Source organism: Acipenser ruthenus, chromosome 36 (assembly GCF_902713425.1).
Source record: "Acipenser ruthenus chromosome 36, fAciRut3.2 maternal haplotype, whole genome shotgun sequence".
Lineage (NCBI taxonomy): Eukaryota > Metazoa > Chordata > Actinopteri > Acipenseriformes > Acipenseridae > Acipenser > Acipenser ruthenus.
In genome coordinates this window covers 6,908,532-6,931,253 of record NC_081224.1, presented here as the reverse complement: position 1 = coordinate 6,931,253, position 22,722 = coordinate 6,908,532, and the positions used below count along the sequence as shown (strand labels likewise).

The window sequence follows — 22,722 nt, the reverse complement described above, 5'->3', positions numbered from 1 at the left end:
TGGTTGAAAGTGTTTTCGGTGTTTGTAGAGTAGTGTAAATCCAGATTATCCTGTGTATGGTTTAGAGTCAAAAACGGATACATTTCTTATTTGCAAAAACAAAAAGGTGTCTACAGAAAGTGCAAAGCCACGGAATGCTATACAGAGTCCCTGTTGTGACAAATTATATATTACAGTATACGAGGAAAGATGTAATCTGTCACTCAGATTACTCTGTCTTTTATGTCTACTGTGTTACCATTCAGTAAAAGAGAAAATTGTAAAGGGGTACTTGAGCTGAAACCTCCAGAGAAGGGAACATGCTGTTTCTATCCCAGTCTCTCAGCTCTATCCACTGGGATACGCTGCTTGTATCCCAGTCCCTCAGCTCTATCAACTGGGACACACTGCTTCTATCCCAGTGTCTCAGCTCTATCCACTGGGACACGCTGCTTCTATCCCAGTCCCTCAGCTCTATCCACTGGGACACACTGCTTGTATCCCAGTCCCTCAGCTCGAACACAAGGATATGCACTGCCTCCCAGTGCTCAGTTATAAATGCAGTCTGGCAGGGCCACCGCTGTATTCAGTAAGCCACCCTTCAAGCCAGCAGCTTCCTCCTGAATTCAAACACTGCATCACTGGGCCATGTTACTATACTGGGTTAAACCAAGGGGCAGACTTCAAACTAGATTCCCTTGTACTGTAGCCCACATGTGCTTCCTGAGACTTCCCTCTGGATTCCTGATTTCCTGTGATGTCATCTGCCAGACATGTGATTGGGACGAGAGTGGAAGCACCACCCCCCTCGGGACATTGCACAACAAAGAAAAGACACTGCGTTCAGGGCTCACCTGATAGAACGGCCAATGAGATGCCCTTCTTTTTGCATTACTGATTGGCTCAGATAGGCACAAGAGGGTTTCTCATTGGATAACACACAAATATTTTAATGTCATATATTTGTAACTTCAGAAGGGTCACCATGTTATGACAAATTCTGGGGTACCTCTTGAAGTTAAAATACATAGCCCTGGTCTGCAAAAAAAATCATTGAAATGCTGATTTGTGGGACACATTAAACCGACAATTTAAGCAGCTTTTCCCATAATCCTTTTCAGAGAAGGTACATCAAGAAGGTGTTTTTTTGGCCCACGGTGGGCTTGAAAAATGAAATTTTAAATGAAATGTCATTCGACACACGCCCTACACAAGAAAACATTCGCTCATTCTCTGCAGCTCTCTTCTGTACTTGGCTATAGGACTAAGAGAAGTGTAATAAACGTAATATATTCAATTCTACCAGAAAAGAAATGTATTAAACGTAATATATTCAATTCTACCAGGTCTTTTTCAAAGATCATCTCTGGAGATGATGCTTACAGCAGACCAAGGTCCATCTTCCCCGACAGTAATTATAATTTAACTGAACCTTGCACCCAGGATTAGATTACAGGTAACACATGTTTGTGTAACTGAAATGCTACAATTGAGCTAACAAAATGTACTTATATAGTCCCTGTTTTCAGTCATTCCCTTCATTTTTGTCACATATTTTACAATTAAACTAAAAAGGACACAATAAGCATACAACGTTAAAGCTGTGACATATTTAATTCTGTATGTGTAATGTATATACAGTGCCTACAGTAAGTATTCACCCCTCTTGGATGTTTTCACAGTTTGTTGTGTTACAACCTGAAATCTTGATGCATTTAAATTGACTTTTTTTCCCTTTGATTTGCATAACCTACTCAACACTTTCAATGTGTGAAAAAATGGGGGGGGGGGGGGGGGGAAACTAATCAATTAAAAATAAAAACCTGAAAAGTCTTCATTAGAGAAGTATTCATCCCCTTTGCTATGACACTCCTAAATAAGCTCAGGTGCAACCAATTACCTTCAGAATTCACACAATAAGTTAAATGGAGTCCATCTGCGTGCAATAAAAGTGGTTCACATGATTTCAGATTAAATACACCTGTCTCTGTAAGGTCCCACAGTTGGGTAGTGCATTCAAAGCAAACATACTACCATGAAGACCAAGGAGCTTTCAAAACACCTCCGGGATAAAGTTGTGGAAATGCACAGATCAGGGGAGGGGTATAAAAAGATTTCAAAGGAATTGAATATCCCTTGGTGCACAGTCAAGTCAATCATTAAGAAGTGGAAGGTATACGGCACCACCCAGAATCTGTTTAGAGCAGGCCGTCCTCCCAAACTGAGCAGCCGGGTAAGAAGGGCATTGGTAAGAGAAGCCAGCAAGAGGCCAATGACAACAGCGTTCCCTGGCCGAGATGGGAGAAACTGTCCATGTATCAACAGTATCTCAAGTACTCCACAAATCTGGCCTGTATGGAAGTGTGGCAAGAAGGAAGCCATTTCTGAAAAAAATCCAGCTTGGAATTTGCAAAAAGGCATGTGTGAGACTCTGAAAAGATGTGGCAAAAGTTTCTGTGGTCCAACGAAACAAAAATTGAACTATTTGGACTAAATGCAAAGCGTTATGTCTGGTACAAACCCAACACATCACCCAGGTAACACCATCCCTACTGTGAAGCATGGTGGTGGCAGCATCATGCTATGGGGATGCTTTTCATCGGCAGGGACTGGGAAACTTGTCAGGGTAGAGGGCAAAATGGATGGTTAAATACAGGCAAATCCTTGAGGAAAACCTGCTTCAGTCTGCAAAAGACCTAAGACTGGGACGGAAATTCACCTTTCAGCAGGACAATGACCCCAAGCACACAGCCAAAGAGACACTGGAGTGTCTTAAAAACAAGGAAGTGAATGTCCTAGAGTGGCCCAGTCTTGAAGATTGCTGTCCACCAATGATCCCCATCCAACTTGACAGAGCTTGAACAATTTTATTATTATTATTATTATTATTATTATTATTATTATTATTATTATTATTTATTTCTTAGCAGACGCCCTTATCCAGGGCGACTTACAATTGTTACAAGATATCACATTATTTTTACATACAATTACATTGTTTTTTACAAATTATTTTTACATACAATTACCCCATTTATACAGTTGGGTTTTTACTGGAGCAATCTAGGTAAAGTACCTTGCTCAAGGGTACAGCAGCAGTGTCGCCCACCTGGGATTGAACCCACAACCCTCCGGTCAAGAGTCCAGAGCCCTAACTACTACACCACACTGCTGCCCATATTGCCAAGAAGAATGGGCGAATATTGCACGATCCAGATGTGCAAAACTGATAGAGACTTACCCCAAAAGACTCACAGCTGTAATTGCTGCCAAAGGTGGTTCTACCATGTATTGACTCAGGGGGGTGAATACTTATCTAACCAAGACATTTCAGTTTTTTATTTTTCATTAACTGTTGTTTCACAATAAAAATTATCTTGCCTCTTCAAGTGTTGAGTAGGTTGTGTAAATCAAAAGAAAAAAAAAATCCCATTTAAATGCATCAAGATTTCAGGTTGTAACACAACAAACTGTGAAAATGTCCAAGGGGGGTGAATCCTTACTATAGGCACTGTAAAACATGTACATTTTAGGAGTAGCCAAGACAATTATTCACCCACAGACTGTTCTTTTTAAACTTGAATCACTACCAGTACAGTCGTTTTTCAGTTTTGTTTGTTTGTTTGTTTGTTGCGTTCACACATTGAGCTTGAACTCCTCTTCACAAGGCTGAGATTACATGTCGGGTGTGGGAGGAGAGCCAGCACTGTCACTGGAACTGTGAGCTTGAGGAGGGAGGAGGGAGGAGGGAGCAGGGAGGAGGGAGCAGGGAGCCTGGCCCGTCTGCCTCTTACACAGGAATGTTTGGAAATTTGTTTTTTGGCCAAGAGAAAAACAAAGAAAATCATCTTGTAGACCTTTGGCAACATCACATGTCTCAAATCAAACCGTTTCATAGAAGAGTAAACCTTATCTCTTAAACGATCAGAGATATTTACAGTGACAAAGGAGAGTCTATTCCCATCTTAACATTTTATTTAAATTTAAAATGAACCATTTCACATGCATAATTGAAATCAGGGTTACCATGCATCAAGATACAATTAAACCCTTTTCTTTTTTAAATTAAAAATTAATGCAAGATCCCCATAAAACAGACCAGATGTTTTGTAAAATGTTTTAAAGACATATAAAACCAGTACAGCTTTAGTAACATCCCTCAGAAACTTACCACAAAAAATAACTGTCACTTATTTATTTTGGGTGTGATTTATATGGTTACCATAGCTATTTTCTACCCTCTCTGCTGTTTACAGTACAGTAAGCACCAAAATGGCCGTAGGTGAGCACACATGGCAGATGCTGACTATCCAATGCACCTGGAAGCATCGCTGTACTGTGATTGGGAGTGACATACGCGTCTTACCCAATCAGAAGGCAGAAAAGAACCTAGGCTGTCAGAAGTCATTTGATTATATCCCCTTCAGTCATGACATGTATAATTGTACCATGTTAAGTTTACTTTGTATCTATTTGCTAATGCATATATGGCAGGGCTACTTCTCAAACTCCATAGAGTTCACACAGTTTAAAACATTTCTAAAAATGAAATACACAATGAGACCTGCTGATCTCAATTGGAACTAGTCATGAATGAGTCATGAAGAACTTGGTAGGAAGGATTAGCATGTGCACCACTTCCTGTGTAACTTGCAGAAGTCAAATGTTCTTAAGACTGGGGGCAGGGGGAGTCTTTCGTTTTAACTGTGCTGTGACATTGTCTTCCTTTGTGGTGATACACCACGGTTAGTAAAACAGTTCAGGTTGTGCTCACAGGATGTGGGTAGAGACCAGTTACCTATAGCTTTATCAGTAATGCTCTAGGAAATGTGATGATCACACCTACTGGGGGGGGGGGTTCCTCTTATTACACAACTCAGCCGCTTGACCAAATATCTTGCTATCCCTGAATATATAAATCAACTCCTCTTCAAATATAAGCACATTATTTTAATTAAACTTAATTATGATACAAGAGCAGCGGTATCCAAAATGTTATCCATTTACTAGGAATGATGAAGGACGAAGGGTCCCCATTAATCCCCCTCAGAACCCTTGTTATCTAATTATCTTGGTGAAGAGATAATCGTTCTCTCTTCAAAATATTTTAATAAACATGCACTATATGAATGACTGGGTGGGTCAATCTTACTTCGTTTTAAAATATGTCTTACTGCAATGGTGACTACCGCGACAGGTATCGTATTGAATGTTGGCCAGTCTTGGCACACCAGTGCAGAAAGAAGTCATTCTGCTTTCATGAGTATCAAAGGCATTGCATATTTTATTTGAAAACAAGAAAATGATCTATTTTAAAGGATAAGATGATATTTAGTAAATAAAAGATCAGAGTTTCGAGGTTAAAATTGACAAATATCCCACCCCAGCACCACAAACCAGCAGAGATGCAGTTATAATGTTAGTAAGAAAACTGCCTTGATTTCTCATTAAATAGGAAAACATGCACCGATTTCCAAAGCAAGCTGAACTTCTTTACTCACCCCAATATCCTGCATGTGGTGTTCCCGAGGTTTCGACGATAGATAACCGACTGCATAAGGAAAGTTCCCTGAAATAGAAATGTAATCATTACCGTATTACCTAATAAAGACCGGAAACCTGAATATTGTATACCAATCATGTCCCACCCCCGAGGGCATAAGAAGACTGCACACACAGATACCAGCATCATTTTTCCTTCAAGACTGCTGCAATCATGGACGCAACGACCAAGAGGCTGCCTTGTGCTCTACCATACGGAACCCCAGTAACAAGTAGCTAGGGTGAAAAAACTGAGGGAGAACTCACCTCTATGCCTGTGTTGTAAGGGTCGACTGAGAACACTTACCACTAGTTCCAAAACCAGGGTTTTGATGATTAAGTCTGTAGAAGCTAGTATAGGTATGGAGAGTAGCCCACACTACTGCATTGCAAATGTCTCCAACTGATGCACCCTGGAATAAAGCCCACAAAAGTTGCCATGACCCTGGTGGAATGGGCAGTGGGCATTTCTGGAGGGGGCAAGTTGGACAGTCCTGACCGTGTCTGCTACCCACTTTGACAGCCACTGCTTAGACAGGGCTTGACCATGGGATTTTGCCCCCAAAAATTGAACAGACCACCTCCAACTTTTTGTCCTGTCAACATAGTACGCCAAGGCCCGAACTGGGCAGAGCGTATGGAGCTGTCGCTCAGACTGGAAAGGAGGTGGATGGAAAACCTCCAAATCCACAGACTGGTTGACATGAAAACACAGAGATACTCTTCAGCAAATTGGCAGGATTGGTATGGGGCGTAACCTTAGTCCTGGCCTCTGTAAAAATGAATCAGGCTTTCGCTATCAAAAATGCCTGTATCTCACTCACCCACTTTGCGGAGGCGATAGCAAGCAAGAAAGCCACTTTAAATTTCAGCTGAGCTGAATGCAGAGCCTGAAATGGAAGCTTCATGAGTGCATTAAGCACCACGTTTAGCCTCCAGCGAGGAACAAGGTCCTTCACAGGCGGACAAAGCCGCCAAGCCCCTTTTAAAAACTGCCCTGCCAGGAAGTGATCTCCTGGGGAGACCAAGTCAATATTAGGGTTGAAAACCAGATTCTCATGGGCCAATATGGGTCTACTAACAGCACCTTGGCCTGGTCCTGACCGATTTTCTCCAGACACAGTGGGAGGATGGAAAGTGGTGGAAAGGCATATAACAGATGCCTCAGCCACTTGTGTGCCAAGGCATCTATTGCCAATGGGTCACCATCTCCCCTTTTATGGAGAACCAGAGGGGACAGTGGATTGATTCCTGGGAGGCAAAGAGGTCTCTGAGCTACTGGGAACTCTCCTTGAGAGGAACTCCGCTGCCCAGTTTAACACCCCGGGCAGATGCTGCCCCCAGTGAGAGGAGATTCTCGTGCGCTCACAGCACAAGTCTGTGGGCCACACAATGGAGACTGGGTGACCCGAGACCGCCCTGGCGGTTGATGTAAGCCACCACTGTTGTGTTGTCTGTATGGACAAGCACATGTCTCCCTCGAACCTACTGCAAAAAATTCTGCAAGGCCAGGTAAACTCCCTGCAGCTCTTAAACATTGATGTGGAGACCCTGCTAAGGGGGGGTTCCACACACCACACTGGATATCTCCGTAGTGACAACTTCTCTTCTGGTGACACCCACCAGCTCTATGCCTAGGCGTAGATGGGCCGGCTGTTTCCACCAAGACAGTGCCTTTAGACAGTAATGAGACACTGTCAATATGCGGTTGCAGTTCAACGTGGGCTGAAAAACCCTGCTGCTGAACCAGACCTGCAGAGGGCGCATGTGCAGGCGACCCAATGGAAGGGTCTGGGAAGCTTCTGCCATCAAGCCCTTTGGAACGCCACTACTGTAAGCACTCTGTTGAGACAACAAAGCTGCGGTCAGCGAGTGCTTGTTTTGCCTGCTCTGGTCCCAGACAGGAAGAGCAGCTGCTGTGCTATCCTCCACTGGGAGACTGGCCTTGCATACGTCACAGAGATAAAACCCCGGCATGATGCAAACAGCAACGCAGTGTACAGTACCGCAAAAACTGCTGCCTCAGTCTGCTCAATCAGCAACGCCGCTGCACAGTACTGTACAGAGCGTACAGTACTGTATATAACAGCACAGTGTACAGTACTATAAAAAAACTAACAGGCAGTTCAAAACTCGAACCAAGTCATCTGGTACTAGACCAGGGATGGTGGGAACTGGGTCGGTGACTTTGCACCGAGTCAAACGGTATGTAACGGAGATGGAACCGGGACGGTGCAGGGTTGGTTCAGTACCGGTTTGGTGCCTTCGCACCGGGTGGTACGGTACCCATGTGGTGACGCAGCGGGGTCGGTACGGTGCCCTTGGTACGGTACACGTGCGGTGACGCAGCGGGGTCGGTACGGTGCCCTTGGTACGGTACACGTGCAGTGACTTGCAGCGGGTCGGTACGGTGCCCTTGGTACGGTACACGTGCAGTGACTTGCACCGGGTCGGGTACGGTGCCCTTGGTACGGTACACGTGCAGTGACTTGCACCGGGTCGGGTACGGTACCCTTGGTACGGTACACGTGCAGTGACTTGCACCGGGTCGGTACGGTGCCCTTGGTACGGTACACGTGCAGTGACTTGCACAGGGTCGGGTACGGTACCCTTGGTACGGTACACGTGCAGTGACTTGCACCGGGTCGGGTACGGTGCCCTTGGTACGGTACACGTGCAGTGACTTGCACCGGGTCGGTACGGTGCCCTTGGTACGGTACACGTGCAGTGACTTGCACCGGGTCGGGTACGGTACCCTTGGTACGGTACACGTGCAGTGACTTGCACCAGGTCGGTACGGTGCCCTTGGTACGGTACACGTGCAGTGACTTGCACCGGGTCGGTACGGTGCCCTTGGTACGGTACACGTGCAGTGACTTGCAGCGGGTCGGTACGGTACCCTTGGTACGGTACACGTGCAGTGACTTGCACCGGGTCGGGTACGGTGCCCTTGGTACGGTACACGTGCAGTGACTTGCAGCGGGTCGGTACGGTGCCCTTGGTACGGTACACGTGCAGTGACTTGCAGCGGGTCGGTACGGTGCCCTTGGTACGGTACACGTGCAGTGACTTGCACTGGGTCGGTACGGTGCCCTTGGTACGGTACACGTGCAGTGACTTGCACCGGGTCGGGTAAGGTGCCCTTGGTACGGTACACGTGCAGTGACTTGCACCGGGTCGGGTACGGTGCCCTTGGTACGGTACACGTGCAGTGACTTGCACCGGGTCGGGTACGGTGCCCTTGGTACGGTACACGTGCAGTGACTTGCACCGGGTCGGTACGGTGCCCTTGGTACGGTACACGTGCGGTGACGCAGCGGGGTCGGTACGGTGCCCTTGGTACGGTACACGTGCGGTGACGCAGCGGGGTCGGTACGGTGCCCTTGGTACGGTACACGTGCAGTGACTTGCAGCGGGTCGGTACGGTGCCCTTGGTACGGTACACGTGCAGTGACTTGCAGCGGGTCGGTACGGTGCCCTTGGTACGGTACACGTGCAGTGACTTGCACCGGGTCGGGTACGGTACCCTTGGTACGGTACACGTGCAGTGACTTGCACCAGGTCGGTACGGTGCCCTTGGTACGGTACACGTGCAGTGACTTGCAGCGGGTCGGTACGGTGCCCTTGGTACGGTACACGTGCAGTGACTTGCACAGGGTCGGTACGGTGCCCTTGGTACGGTACACGTGCAGTGACTTGCACCGAGTCGGAATGGTAGCGGTGTGATAACCTCAATCCCTGTTCGGCGGGTGCCAGGTTGTGAACGGAATGGGTCGGTGACCTACAGGTCTACATGCTTCGCTTTACCGCAAGAAGCAGTATACAGGGATGCCCACCTATATAGCTTCTGGCTAACCCAAACAGTCAGAACGCATAGGAGACAGAGAGAAGCCTGCTGTTAAGAGCCCTGACAGCCTTTGAATGATGCTGCAAGCAGTCACTAACTAGCGGTTACTACCTAAGCTAAGCAGCCTGCAAGAGAGCACAAGTTAGCTGACTCAAATTGCTTGATCCCTGGGAAGGGGCGACACAAAAAGGGCCATGCGCAACAAAATTACGTGTAAATATCCTTAGGAAATGTTATGTATTGGCCTGCCCTTTTTTAGCATGACATCCAGAAATTTGCCTAGCTCTCTAGAAAAGGTGGATTGGGCTATCCCTCCAGACATTCCAACCGTAGTCTGAAAGGAACCAGAGGCTAAAGCAGTGCAGAGAACACAGCACTTTCACATGTGCAGGGATAGCGGTCCCTAGATAGATGCTGGGGTCTAGCTCATCCCTCAATGCAGCTATTAGGTCTAGGATGACCTGTGGAGTGAGACGATAACGCTTTAGCACCGCATCCTCCGGCATCCGAAAACAAAGTGACCCTGGGATTGAATATGCAGGGTCTTCTTCATCTTGCCCTTCTCCTCCGAACGTGTTCCTGCCTCTCCTCAACAAGAGCCAAGTGTCGCCGCATCAGGAAGTGTAACACAGCAGCTATCCTGAAGCTAATGACAGGTGTCTGCAGCTGTAAAGTTTTTGGAGGGTGAGCAACTGCCTAAGTGCCAGGTAAAATCCTTCCATCACATTATAATGTTTGTGCTCACTTAGTATCCAGATCCCGTACAATTCCATGCTCTTTTCTTCATTTGAATGCATTTCAATATAATTGTAATGGATTAAACATGGCAAAGAGCAAATTTGATAGCAGGTGCAGAATGCCAGGTGAACACCATTCTTTACATACGCTGCATTTTTAGCGACCGGTAAAATCAGACTCTACAGCAGCTAAACACGATTTATGGCAGCTTTATGGAGGTTTTGCACCAGCACATCACTTTGTGCCTATCCTGACATCTACACCTATGAAGGATGCAGTATTCAGGTTGCCCTGAAATGTCTCCCCCCAACCACCTCTCCCCCCAAACCTTCTTTCCTTTGCTGTCTTCCACAACGAAATCGTAATGGGCACGGGCACTTTCTTGTGGGGGTTTTGTGTGTCCAGGCATTTTTTTTTTTTTTTTTAAATTTCGCCACAAGTTGTATTTCTGTTTTAAATCCCACGAAAGTGTAAATCCAAACCCCGTGAGCAAGAACACACCTCCATATTAAACTGTAATCTCTTAAATATCACAAGCAAATTACAATCCTCCCTGTCTGTTGCCCCCAATAGAAATGCTGGAATTTGCTGGCACTCCGTAGTTGGGGTGGGTTTAAAATATTCAGAACGAATCAATGCTAGATATGTCAGGAAGGAGTGTCAACGTGAATTGAGTAACCATTACCACTGTTTTTCCTGTGTTTATTGGATATACGCGGAATATTTTTGTTGTTGTTTTTTGTATCAGAGGTGTTTTATCAGTGTTTAATCAGTTAAAACAGAAACCCAGAAGACTCAATTATACTGAAGTAAGTAAGCACCCCTCGGAAGGAAGGAAAGTGTTCTCTTGTGTTTGAAGTACTCTTGAAGACAGAGTTGACCACTAGACACAATATGAATCAATCGATAAATAAATAAGTAACACACAATATTACTTGTCTTGACGTACATGCATCGGCATATGAAATCAATAGAATAAGAGAAAAGCAATAGGCAAGTGTATGTTAATAAACTATAATAAAGTAACTAACGTTAATAAACTAACTGTCATTAAATTAACACAGTCCCCCCCCCTTGCACACGTTTAAAAAAAATGCTGCAGCAGCTCTAGATTTATTTTTTAATACCAGTAGTACAGGAGCAATAAAATCACAAAAATATTAACAGAATGATTTTTTTTTTTTCTGGAGCTCGACAAAATTCCAACTTTTTGTTTCGCTGTAGCATAGTTTGCACTCGTGGAAAGAATACAAAACGACAGGAATGATTTGGTGGTACCTTTGGAAGGACAGTCAAAACAGTACTGTATCAGTAACGAATCGCTATCGGTGCCAAAAAGGTGTTTGTTTAAGAAAAGTTCCTGTTCCTTAGGCGGAGCATTTCCATTGGCGAAAAATGTGTTTCACAACAAGGGTGTTTCTATATGCGTTGACTACTCTATGTCAAATAAAAAAAAAAACCCACACAACACAAATACATTTTCAGGTTTTTATTTTTATTTTTCAAAATACTGTAACGACGAGCACACGCTCGTGCTGCGTCTGTGTTGCATTGCGAGACTGTTCAAAAGGCGCACTGGAACTGCAGGGACTCTGAGCTCGTTGCAGAGCTGAGTGGTGCGAGGAGCCTGCAGCTTTGCCTGTGAAATTCCAGTAGACTGCCCCGTGACTCAACCATGTTCAGCACACGGGACCCAGGAGCTTGCAACAGCCGCAGAGACTGCTCCCCATAGAATTCATTAGTGCAGTGGTGGCCAATACACCAAACACTGCGATCCATTTTGGTGCATCTCAACGGGCTCGGCGATCCACCAGTAAGTTATTGCCAACAATTATTAGCAGGTTTTAATATAATGTCTGATATGTAAGATAGCAATAATAAAGCAAAACCAAAATGCTCCTATTCCTTGTAGCGTGTAAAATGCTGCAGCTGTTGTATACTGGGGGGGGGGGGGGGGTTTAAGGAGAGCCTGCAAGCTACTCTGGGTGGAGGGGATAGAGAAGTGCCGAGAAAGTCCTGTCCAGCTGTTGTGCGACTCTGACTGAAATGCACCTAATAAAATAACTGCTGTTTAGAACCGGCTTCACGACCGATTATAGCGGGTTCCTTACAATACTTATTTCGTATTTATTATTTTCAATTGCGAGTTTTAAAGATCAAGTCACAACCTTTAACATAAACCCTACAAAAGCTTTTTATTTTCTTTTCTTCTGATTTTATTCACTTACTGTACACATTCGTCAGGGTGAATAATTACTCCAGCCAGACAAACATACTAGTAATCAAAGAAAAGGCGGCAGCAAATCAGTTTTGATTTGAAATGAATCCATTCACTGACAGTGATCCAGACACGCATCACATAGCTCAGAATTGCTGAATAGTATTATTTGCATACCTTGCAAAAACGTAGAGTAATAAAAAGGAATCCTGGGCTCAATCGGTGCTGCTGTAGCCTCTGCAAGACACACACAGCACCAGGGGCTTCATTTACAAATAATACCCTTTAGTTTTTACTCATTTTTAAGACATAATAAAGAAAACATTCAGATTTTTTTCCCCCAGGACTTAAGTAGAACTGATTTAACATTTCTAAATTCAGGTTTTTTTTGTTTGTTTGTTTTTTTAAATATAACTAACACCAAAAACAGAGAACCCAAATTATAATCTAAAATCATTGCATTATATTGTAGTCCTGGAATCTTACATTTTAAACTAAAACGCGTACCAGCAAGGAGCAAAAATCTACCCAGCCCAATGAAGTGTCAGTGATAATGTTGATATTAATAAAATGTGAGTGACTTACAATCAATACAACATTAGCACTAGAGCTAATCATAACTAAAAAAAAACACACACACACAACTGTCACCCACTGTACATAATGTCACTTTAACATACAAACCGTACCCCAAATACCCAGACTCTGATAATCCCATACAAACCCAAACCCCAAATACCCAGACTCTGATAATCCCATACAAACCCAAACCCCAAAGACCAAGACTCTGATAATCCCATACAAACCCAAACCCCAAAGACCAAGACTCTGATAATCCCATACAAACCCAAACCCCAAATACCAAGACTCTGATAATCCCATACAAACCCAAACCCCAAATACCCAGCCTCCGATAATCAAGAACCTTACAATTGAATAACCTTACAATCAGACACAAAGACAGGGCACTTCAATATGCCCCCGATTGAGACATTCTTAATAACTTGCAAAAAATACATCCCCTGAAACAACGGTTCTGAGATATATACACACACACACACACAAAAGACAGACAGACATACATGCAGGCAGTCATTAGACAGACCGCATACAGTAGAGTCACTTCCTGTGCAACAAGTATGAAGACCCTCACCTGACCGTCACTCTTTCCTTTGCATAGGCCTTCAACAATAATCTTTGACACGTAGTGATTTTCAGTGGAATCCACCCCCAAATCGCTTTAAAAAAAGAAAACGCCTGAAAAAAAAATACAAGTCAATAAAACAAAAGCACCAAAAGTTACTACATTTTGGAAAATCCTGTATGAACCAAGTAAGACTTGAACAAGATTAAAAACATCCACTGAACCAGAGTCCTAGGAGCAGAAAAGCTGAAATCCTGGTCACCAGAGTGCTTGGTCCTGGGGATGCAGAGTAAACCCAGGTCAGATTAGAGAAATGACTAAGAGGGTCTGTGGGGGATGATCAAGATCTTCAGCTATGCAGGGGCCAAGCCATGTGCATCTTGAAGCAAGACAGTCCAAGCATGCAAGCACAGGGGAAATGTGTTCAGCTTTCTGGTCAATAGGCTGCTAACAGAATTCCATACATTCCGGAGCCAAGATATGATGGATGCTAAAACACCCACGAGAAAGGTGTTGCGGTAAATCGATATACAGAAATACAAGCACCCCTGGAAGTGAATAAATATTTATTTATATATATATATATATATATATATATTATATATATATATATATTAGTACCAACTAGAAAAGTGAGTGCCGAACTGAAACTCGTGGTCATCTAATCGCATTCTTACTTTTGATGTTTTGTTTCAGCTTTACAAATAGCCAGTCCCAGCAGACAGGAACACATACAATACTAATGAAGTGTATTCATGTATGTAAGTCATGGCCAAAGTGCTGGCAGCACAGCCAGGAATCCAGACGGGTCACAACAGTGTTCTAGGTGCAAATTACTTGAGGTTTGAAAATCAAGAATAAAGCACTCAGTCACAAATAACAAAAAAAAAGCACAATCATTTTCAATTTTACCAAGTAAAACTTTATTGGAATGATACTTGTATGTTGCAAAATATTAGACTTTTTTTTTTTTTTTTTGTAATTGTATTTGTCTTTTTTTTGTCTTTGTCGTTTAAGATTCTCTAATGGAAAAGAAGATAAAAGGATGATGTAAGACTGTGAAAGGCAGAAATGGAGGATTTTTAAAAAAAAAAAAAACTTAGTTCCCGTGGTGGTGTTAGGGGAGGGGAGGGTTTAACAACACACCAATAACTGTATATGTGTCATGGGAAGAAATCAAACAAATAAGAAATCATGTGATTGTACATACATTTAGAAAATAAAATCATATCCCTAAAAAAAGACCTAAGACTGAAATGTATTTGTTTAAAAGTGAAACACTGAATGACAAAGTAAAAAAGGAGATGGCAACCATTTTCTAGCTTGAAGAGAGAGAGAGGAGAGAGAGAGAGAGAGAGAGAGAGAGAGAGAGAGAGAGAGAGAGAGAGAGAGAGAGAGGAGAGAGAGAGAGAGAGAAAGCCTCACTCTGGGTTACAGCTCTGCTTGATCTGTGCGTCCGAGTTGCGTATTCAGCTTCTGTGATGAATTAAAACAAATATAGTTTCTGTTGCCAACCTGTAACTGCACTCAGAATGACTGCCCAATAGTTCTGTACACAAGTCCAGCATTTCTGCGTATTGCGTAACATGGTCCAGAAACACTTCAATGAAAAGGCAGGAAAAAAAAAAAAGGTTCAGAGTTTTGATTCACCATGTGTATTCGTCACAGCCACAATCTAAGTGTTTCATTAAGAAACCTAATAAAATGACAAAGACGAGAAGCATTTGTCAATTCCTTCAAGTCGAAACGTTTGGCAATCGTTTACTTTCTTTTAGTATTGATTGTTTAAGCTACAGATGACAGTTTTTCATTCAGAGGGGAATGCTGTTCAGGTCTCAGTTTACATACAGTATCTGGTATGGAATCTTGCCTTCCCATTGGACAGTGCGCTTTCACCAATCAGAACTCGGATGATAACCGTTATAATCATAAAACCACAGGATTGGCGGTTCACTTGGCTTTAAAAAACACATAAAATAAAAACAAAGAGACAAAGCCAGCACATTTAAACATTATGTTGACCACAAACCAACAGCGTGCACATCTTCATAAACACTGATCTTGGAAAGCAAAAGTTTACTGCAGTGCTGGAAGCATTTCCACATTACTGTACAACCTGGACTCCCTCAGTTTAAACACACTAGCCTCTGTAGAGGACACACGATATTTAACATTTCATACAAAATTCACCACAAAATAACAATCCCCTCAATTTGAAATATTTCGTTTGTTTTAAAGCCACACGCCAAGTTTCACCTCCAAACCACAAGATGGCGCTGGTCGCCTGGTGCATGACTTGCTTCAGATATTTCAAAAGGTTTATATAAATAGAGTGTTTAATTAAATGAAAGCTTTACTTAGCACTGTGGAGTGTTTAGAACAATTTACTTTCCTGTGCCTGTCTCCAGCAATATCAACAGAAACAATTTTTGATATTTAGGATTTACATGCTGTACCCTGCAGCATCGATACTGGAACGGATTCCCCTGTGGAAGTACTCAAAACGTGCCAGTGGACGGTCGTGTTTTTGCTGTGTTTTCAATAATCCTCTCTCCCATGCTGCTTGAGGTTTTTACCATCGTCCCACACACGCTCAGCATGGCTGTCCAGGGATTATTTAAATCCAGCAAAGTTCAGCAGACTGGTTCACAGAGTGGAGTTATTAGGGGCGAATGCCATTTTCTGTTTTAGATAACTGGCCTACAATTCTCACAATAATTACAATGATCATAAATCACGTGAATAAACCCATACATCTTCACTGGCTTCGCCTCAGCTGTACAAACTGGCAAAATCAGCCACCAAAAACCATCGAAAGAATTAGAGCTGCATCAGGTACCATTCGGTGTACAGCATTCCTTTCACAATACAGATAAATCATTTAAAAGTATATATCACAATGGGTTATTGTTCCTACACTAATGCAGGGCATTCGTTTGGTTTTTAAATTCGAGTTTACGATGCATATTAAAGAAAGTGTGACGAAAACGGAAAACATTTACGGTAATGAATATATTTTCAATAGCTTTCGGTAACAATTAACCAAAGTTGTTGTTTTGATTTTTTTTTTCCCCCCATGGAAGAGCTTAGTTAAAACAAATGCAGAAAGACTCTTTCCTGGGAATTTTAAACTTCTTTCACAGTGTGATGTAAAGTAAGCAGACAACACTGTAATAAAACAGAAAAGGAGGTCTTCTTGAAGGGTTGGCAGACAAACATAATCTACGCTACAGAGCTACAAAACAACTTTACAATTACCCCATTCCCAGAAAGATTAAGCAAAAATGGGTCGTCTGCAAATGTTTCTTGTGTCGGTTTACATCAGTCATTCCAACCAGTCCTCAGTTCTGAAGCTCCGACAGACAGGGAGTCCGTTTTCTAGCTCGCCAACTGACCTTAAAGTGGTCTGGTCATTTTCATCTCTCTCTATGTGCCAATGAAGAGAGGTCTAAATATATTGTTACAAATTAACATTAACCTAAAAAGTGAGTGTGGTCTCTTTATATATATAAAAAAAAAACACACACCACAGCCTCATTTTGATCTAGTTCAATAGTTGTGCAAAATGTCTTTGCTAAATAGAGTTTAAAAGTACAACGGGGAACTGCAAACCTTGGTGACAGCACGTTACAAATGTAGGAAATACATTTTCAAAAATCAGCTTTTTACAATACCATCTATGTTACCCTTTAATTATTAAAAAAAAAAAAACATCTACAGCTTTTTAATAACAGAACATATTTCAAAAGCTGTATACTGTATTTTCTTCTATTTAAATGGGTCAAATTGGATAAAACCATTTAAAAATGTAAAAAATAAAATGTTACTATACTGTACTGAGCCAGGCATTTACCCTGTCCTTCATTTTAAAACCCAACCAAACCAAAAATGAACAAAATGTATTAAAAAAAGTAAATAAACAGCGTTGGTTTGCTTGTAGTTTTGTAGCTGACAAAGCAGGCCTCTCCTCTTGGTATCTCTCTCTCTCTCTCTCTCTCAAGGGCCGACTCTAGAACTCTGAAAACTCCTTGCCACATTTCTCTGTGAAGGAGACTCGTATTTCTTCCTCCTCGTAGTCATCGAAGTTGCTGGTGTCACCCGGGCCTTTGCACTTGGGGATGAAAGGAGCCTCCACCTGGAATAGAGGTAGGGGAGAATGCTGCTAGTGCAAATAGACTTGAAAGCCTTGGTTAGTGCTCCCTTTAGAGGGGGAGCAGTGAGAATGCTGCTAGTGCAGTGTATTGTCCTGGCGATAGCGCTCACCTTCCTCTGGTATATTGCGATCCAGTCGGTCGTTGCGAACCACTTGTGGGTCTTGATGTCGACTACCGCGTTCTTCAGGTTCCCGAAGCGCTTGGTCAGGTCCACCTGCAGCAGGTTCCGCAGCAGGTCCTTCAGGTCCGAGCTGAAATGGGAGGGGAACCGCACCTAGGGAACAGGGAGACACGGTCACTGTAATAAGCATGGTGCTGTACACGTACGTTGCTTTAATTGGTTAAACAATGTAGAACAGGGTTGGAAAAAAGGCCACCCTTGATCTACGTTCCTCAGTCCCATTTTTCCTTTCAAGAACTGGCCTGACAGGAGAGCCTATTCACATAAGTACCTGTTACTTTTTCTTCTATAGATTTTCTCATTTGTGTTTTTACAATAAATCGCTGTATTAGTTTCACTAATTACGCGTATTTGTGCACTACAGCCTGTTTGTTCTGTCCCGCTGCTGCCCTGTGCCCCGCATGAAGCCAGTGGCTTGAGTCGCTCCTTCCCAGGGATCAAGCAACATGAGTCAGCTGACGTTGCTCTCTTCCCCCAGGCTGCAATATCTCCAGCTGGAGACTGTTTGCATAATTAAAGTAATTGTTATTATTACTGTATTTTGTTGAGAAATGTCTTTGTTTTCACAGAGACTATCGCTGCTCAGGACTAAGGCTGCTTCAGTTGTGATTGCTTGCAATCTCTACCACAGCATCTTGATGCTGTTTTGGTGACAGCTTTGCATCACCATTACGAAGGCTGTTAGTTCATGGTGGTGGTGGAGGACTCTGAGCAGATGGAGAAGTTCTGGGCAGCAGTTTCCCACCAAGGAACAGTGCTCCAAGTTACTGTGTGAAATTTCGGTGCAGCCTGCCCAGTCTGTGCCCTTGGGGCCCCAGGGGGCCACGAGCGTGGATTGGCAGCAGGATGATGTGTTCTCCCTCTCCGCCTCTGAGGAGGTTGGCAAACAGGACCTGGCATTCCTGTCTGAGGACGTGGAGTCAGACAGCACATCCCCTATGGTTAAGCTCTCCCTGTCGGCAGAGATTCTACCATTGATGAAGAGGGCCACTGCAGTCTACAAGTGCCCTAGCTACAGAAGGTGAGACAAGGCAGTGCCTCCCCCCCCCCCCCCCCCACTGGGCTCAGTCTAGAACGATAGGGAGTGAGGATGTGACCACTGCAACTGAACACCCTCTTAATCTTTATCAGTTTGGACGACATCCTATTAGTTAAGACAAGCAAAGTGATACCTAGCAATAGTCAATCGAGTGCGTTTTAAGACATGCAGTGCCCGCCCACTGATCTCTCAGCAGAGTGCAAAACCTAATGAGAAGATGGCGCCTGCAAATTGTTTTTTTTTTTTGTTTTTTTTTGGACCGCATGTTAACATGTTAACAGCAACAAAAGGAAATAAGAAAAAGTTAAGGTGGGTTTGACACTGTTACAAAAGTTAGGGCAATTTTTCTTTTTCCCCCCCAATGGGAAGTTAAATTGTATTACATTTTTGAATACATAAAACCAAAATCCCTACAACACTGTCAACTCGAGGAGACGGCAACATCTTTACAATACTGTTTAAAATAAAAAATAATACAAATGCCTGTAGCATCACAGGCTTAGTTATATAGTAGTAAATATACTTTGATTATCTGCATTGGTGTGTGCTTACTGCGTTTCTCTTGACCGATACGATAGATAATAGCTACTGTTAAATCCGGTATACAGTGACATCCCTAATACTGACCCATTCGGTAATGGTTACATTTCACACTGGAAAGGGAACGTTAGGTTATTATCATAACCCTGGTTCCCTGAAATAGAAATGTAACCATTAACCTTCATGTCCATGATTACAGCAGGGTTGAAGGAAAAATGACGCTGAGATCAGTGCGCGCAATCCTTTATACCCTCGTGGGCGGGCATGGCCGTCACAGACTTGATTGAACAGCTTTGCTATATCTTATTCAGGTTTCAGATCTTCAGGAGGTAAATACCTATTTAGCAATGGTTCCATTTCAATTTTAGGGAACCAGGGTTATGACAACCTAATGTTCTGTACCTTTGTGTCAAATGTTAGCATGTTCCCTAGCTGCAGTAAACAACCCAGTCTTTTAATCCAGGTACAAGGTCAGCTATACAACATTAGTTTTCTCCTTCCTTCAAAAACTGGAACAGATGCTAGCAAACAGGCCCCCTTTATCTATCTTTTACTGTGTTGTTTTATTCAGCAGCGCCAGAATACAATCACTTCACAATGCTGGAGAGACTCACCTTCCCAGAGACGATCTTCTCGTAGATCTGGATGGGCTGGTCTGCAAAGAAGGGGGGGTATCCCGCTGCCATCTCATAAATCAACACCCCCAGGGCCCACCAGTCCACTGCTTTGTTATAACCCTACAGGAGGGAGAGAGAGCGGGGTGAGAGGTTAGCTCACTGAATTATGTAATCCAAAAAGTATAGAAAAATGGACAGGGCTCAACAGGATACTCCCAATAAATTGCTCTAAACAATGACCACATTGGTCACAAATGGATTAGCGGTTGTCTAGATCTAGTTCAATTAAAATGTGACACATGTAGTTTTGTATAAGCTTCCAATATCATGACCATGCTAAATGCCTCTTTACACGCAGGGGACGTTTTTTCAAAACTTGGATAAAAATGATACTTTTATAAAAACAAACAAAAAAAAAAAAAAAAAAACCACCAACCACATCACAGATTTCATAATCGTAATTATTTATAATCTGGAAAAATGTAATCCAGCAGTGACATTCTGAAAACAACAAATTAAAACAATCCGATAAAAGTAATCTTGATCACAAGATTCAGATCACTTTTATTCAGATTACAAGTTTTGAAAAACTGGCCCCTGGAGATTAAGAGCTGATGTTGGTTTTTACCATGGCTATACTTTACCAGTTTGCCACGGTTTTCCATGTTTTTAAGTATTCTTTCCCATACCTATTTGTGCTTTTCCTTGTTTTCACTGTGCTTTATTACACGTTGACTACAGGAAGCTTGTATAAGGGTCAGTATGCCTGGTCTCCACTGTGTCTCTCCTGGGTGTGTGTGTGTGTGTGCGCTTTATTACACGTTGACTACAGGAAGCTTGTATAAGGGTCAGTATGCCTGGGCTCCACTGTGTCTCTTCTGGAAGTGTGAAGCTGTGCTCATTCACTCACCTTGCTCAGGATGATTTCGGGAGCAAGGTACTCTGGGGTCCCACACAGCGTCCAGGTCCTGCCTTTCACCCGCTTGGCAAACCCAAAATCTGTTACCTGGGAACGACCAGCAAAAGAGGGGGTGTACAGAGCACTTCCACAGAAAACGACACTTCCTGAAACGACTCCTATACCACCAGCACAGACAGCAGAACACAATGAAGCCACCCAGGCAAAGCGCTTCTTTTATTAAAGGGGGTAATCTACTGAAGTCACCCCATGGCCCTGATTTTTACTTTGTCATATCTGAAATAAAGTGATCAGAAAACTACAGGTTTCACAATGTGCATATTATTATTAATACATAGTAGGAGGTAGTATTAGTATACTGTACTAACTTTGAAATGTAGGCTATATTTCAAATCAGAAGTATAGAAAAAAGAACCAAGAACATAGCCTACATATACTGGATGCATAGTTAGGCAGTATGCTGTGTAGAAATACAAAGATGGAAGAAACCACAGCATGTAATCTGAACTTGTAATTCTGTTTAAGCTACTTGACAACAAAACTATAGGATCCCCCACCCGCTCCTTGAGGCAAACCTAACTGATAATTACTAATAATTCTTTACTGTAGTAGGCTTATGTTTTGTCATCTGCTACAACACTGCGCTGACCTCAGAATTGCTGGGCTTTTTAAAACAGTTCAGTGCACTTCAAGTAGAACTCAATCTTGAGCAACCACTCTCAGAACGACTGCAAATATCATGAAGAGGTAAGTTAATGAGAAAAAGGACAGTTCTCTTTAGGGTCTGCAGGCTCTACTTTCAGGGGAGTCGATTGCACTTGCAAGGGCATTCCACTTAGATTGATTTTCTTTCCTTTCTAGTGAAGCAGCTACTTTCCTCCGCGACTGTGCGCTGTAACCCTGCCGCAGGGATTGAAGGCTGCTGCCCTACCTGGATGTATCCCTGATGGTCAATCAGCAGGTTCTCTGGCTTCAGGTCCCTGTAGATGAGGTCGAGAGAGTGAAGGTACTCGAAGGTCAGGACGATCTGGGCAGCATAGAAGCGGGCGTGGGGCTCACTGCAGAGACAAGAGGAGAATGAGCTTCGTAAGCACAGGCCGGAAACTAAAAGCAGTTTTCTAGATAAAAAAGCCATACATTGGGCCATTGCCACAAAAAAAGGTTCTTCCCACTCTCTCCCTCTAGTGGAGAGAGCAAGCACTGCAGGACTCACCTGAAGCGACCAATCCTCCTGAGGTGTGAGAACATTTCCCCCCCAGGCACGTACTCCATCACCATGTACAGATTGGTATTATCCTGCAGGGAGGAGAGAGGGGACAGAGGTGTCAGCTGCCATGTTTCTACAGAAGTATCCCATTTCGAAGCCTGTATTAAAATCAGCAGTATCCCCACAGGCTCCAGTACCTTGAAGGAGTCCTCCAGCCTGACCAGGAATGGGAAGCTGACTGCTTGGAGGATTCGCTTCTCGTTCAGCGTGTGTTCGATCTGTTTGAGCTTCACCACCTGACCGGAGGAGAGAGAAAGAGATTTATAAATCTCACACACATTGTTCTAATGCTTCATTTCTTTCCTGTTTCTTTTCTGTTATGTGGTTTTAATTATAAGAAACACACTGTGCATTGTGTTTCAACCATAATTATCAGATTTGAAGATTAATCAAATTAAATCAAGATCTCAAGTCTCTTCTTCAGGTGCGTTTTGTAAAAGCTTCAACAGTGAAAATAACGAGAACGATTTCTAATTGGAATGGGGCATCTACTTCTATTCATTATATATAATCTCAAATACCCAGTTTTGAAAGAAAC

At 43.2% G+C, this 22,722-nt stretch overlaps 1 protein-coding gene across 4 annotated transcripts in view; it reads right to left on the bottom strand.

Moving 5' to 3' along the window:
* Window positions 1–14,366: 14,366 nt before the first annotated feature.
* Window positions 14,367–22,722, bottom strand: part of LOC131706555 (cAMP-dependent protein kinase catalytic subunit alpha) — a 52,307-nt gene continuing 43,951 nt past the window's right edge. For all 4 annotated transcript variants that reach the window (XM_059007846.1, XM_059007844.1, XM_059007845.1 and 1 more), the window contains exons 4-10: window positions 22,322–22,420; window positions 22,131–22,213; window positions 21,849–21,975; window positions 20,909–21,004; window positions 19,996–20,118; window positions 17,731–17,895; window positions 14,367–17,602 (exon numbers count right to left, since the gene is read on the bottom strand). In XM_059007846.1, coding sequence (XP_058863829.1) covers window positions 17,477–17,602; window positions 17,731–17,895; window positions 19,996–20,118; window positions 20,909–21,004; window positions 21,849–21,975; window positions 22,131–22,213; window positions 22,322–22,420 — 819 coding nt within the window. In that variant the 3' untranslated portion in view covers window positions 14,367–17,476. The remainder of the gene's footprint in view (window positions 17,603–17,730; window positions 17,896–19,995; window positions 20,119–20,908; window positions 21,005–21,848; window positions 21,976–22,130; window positions 22,214–22,321; window positions 22,421–22,722) is intronic.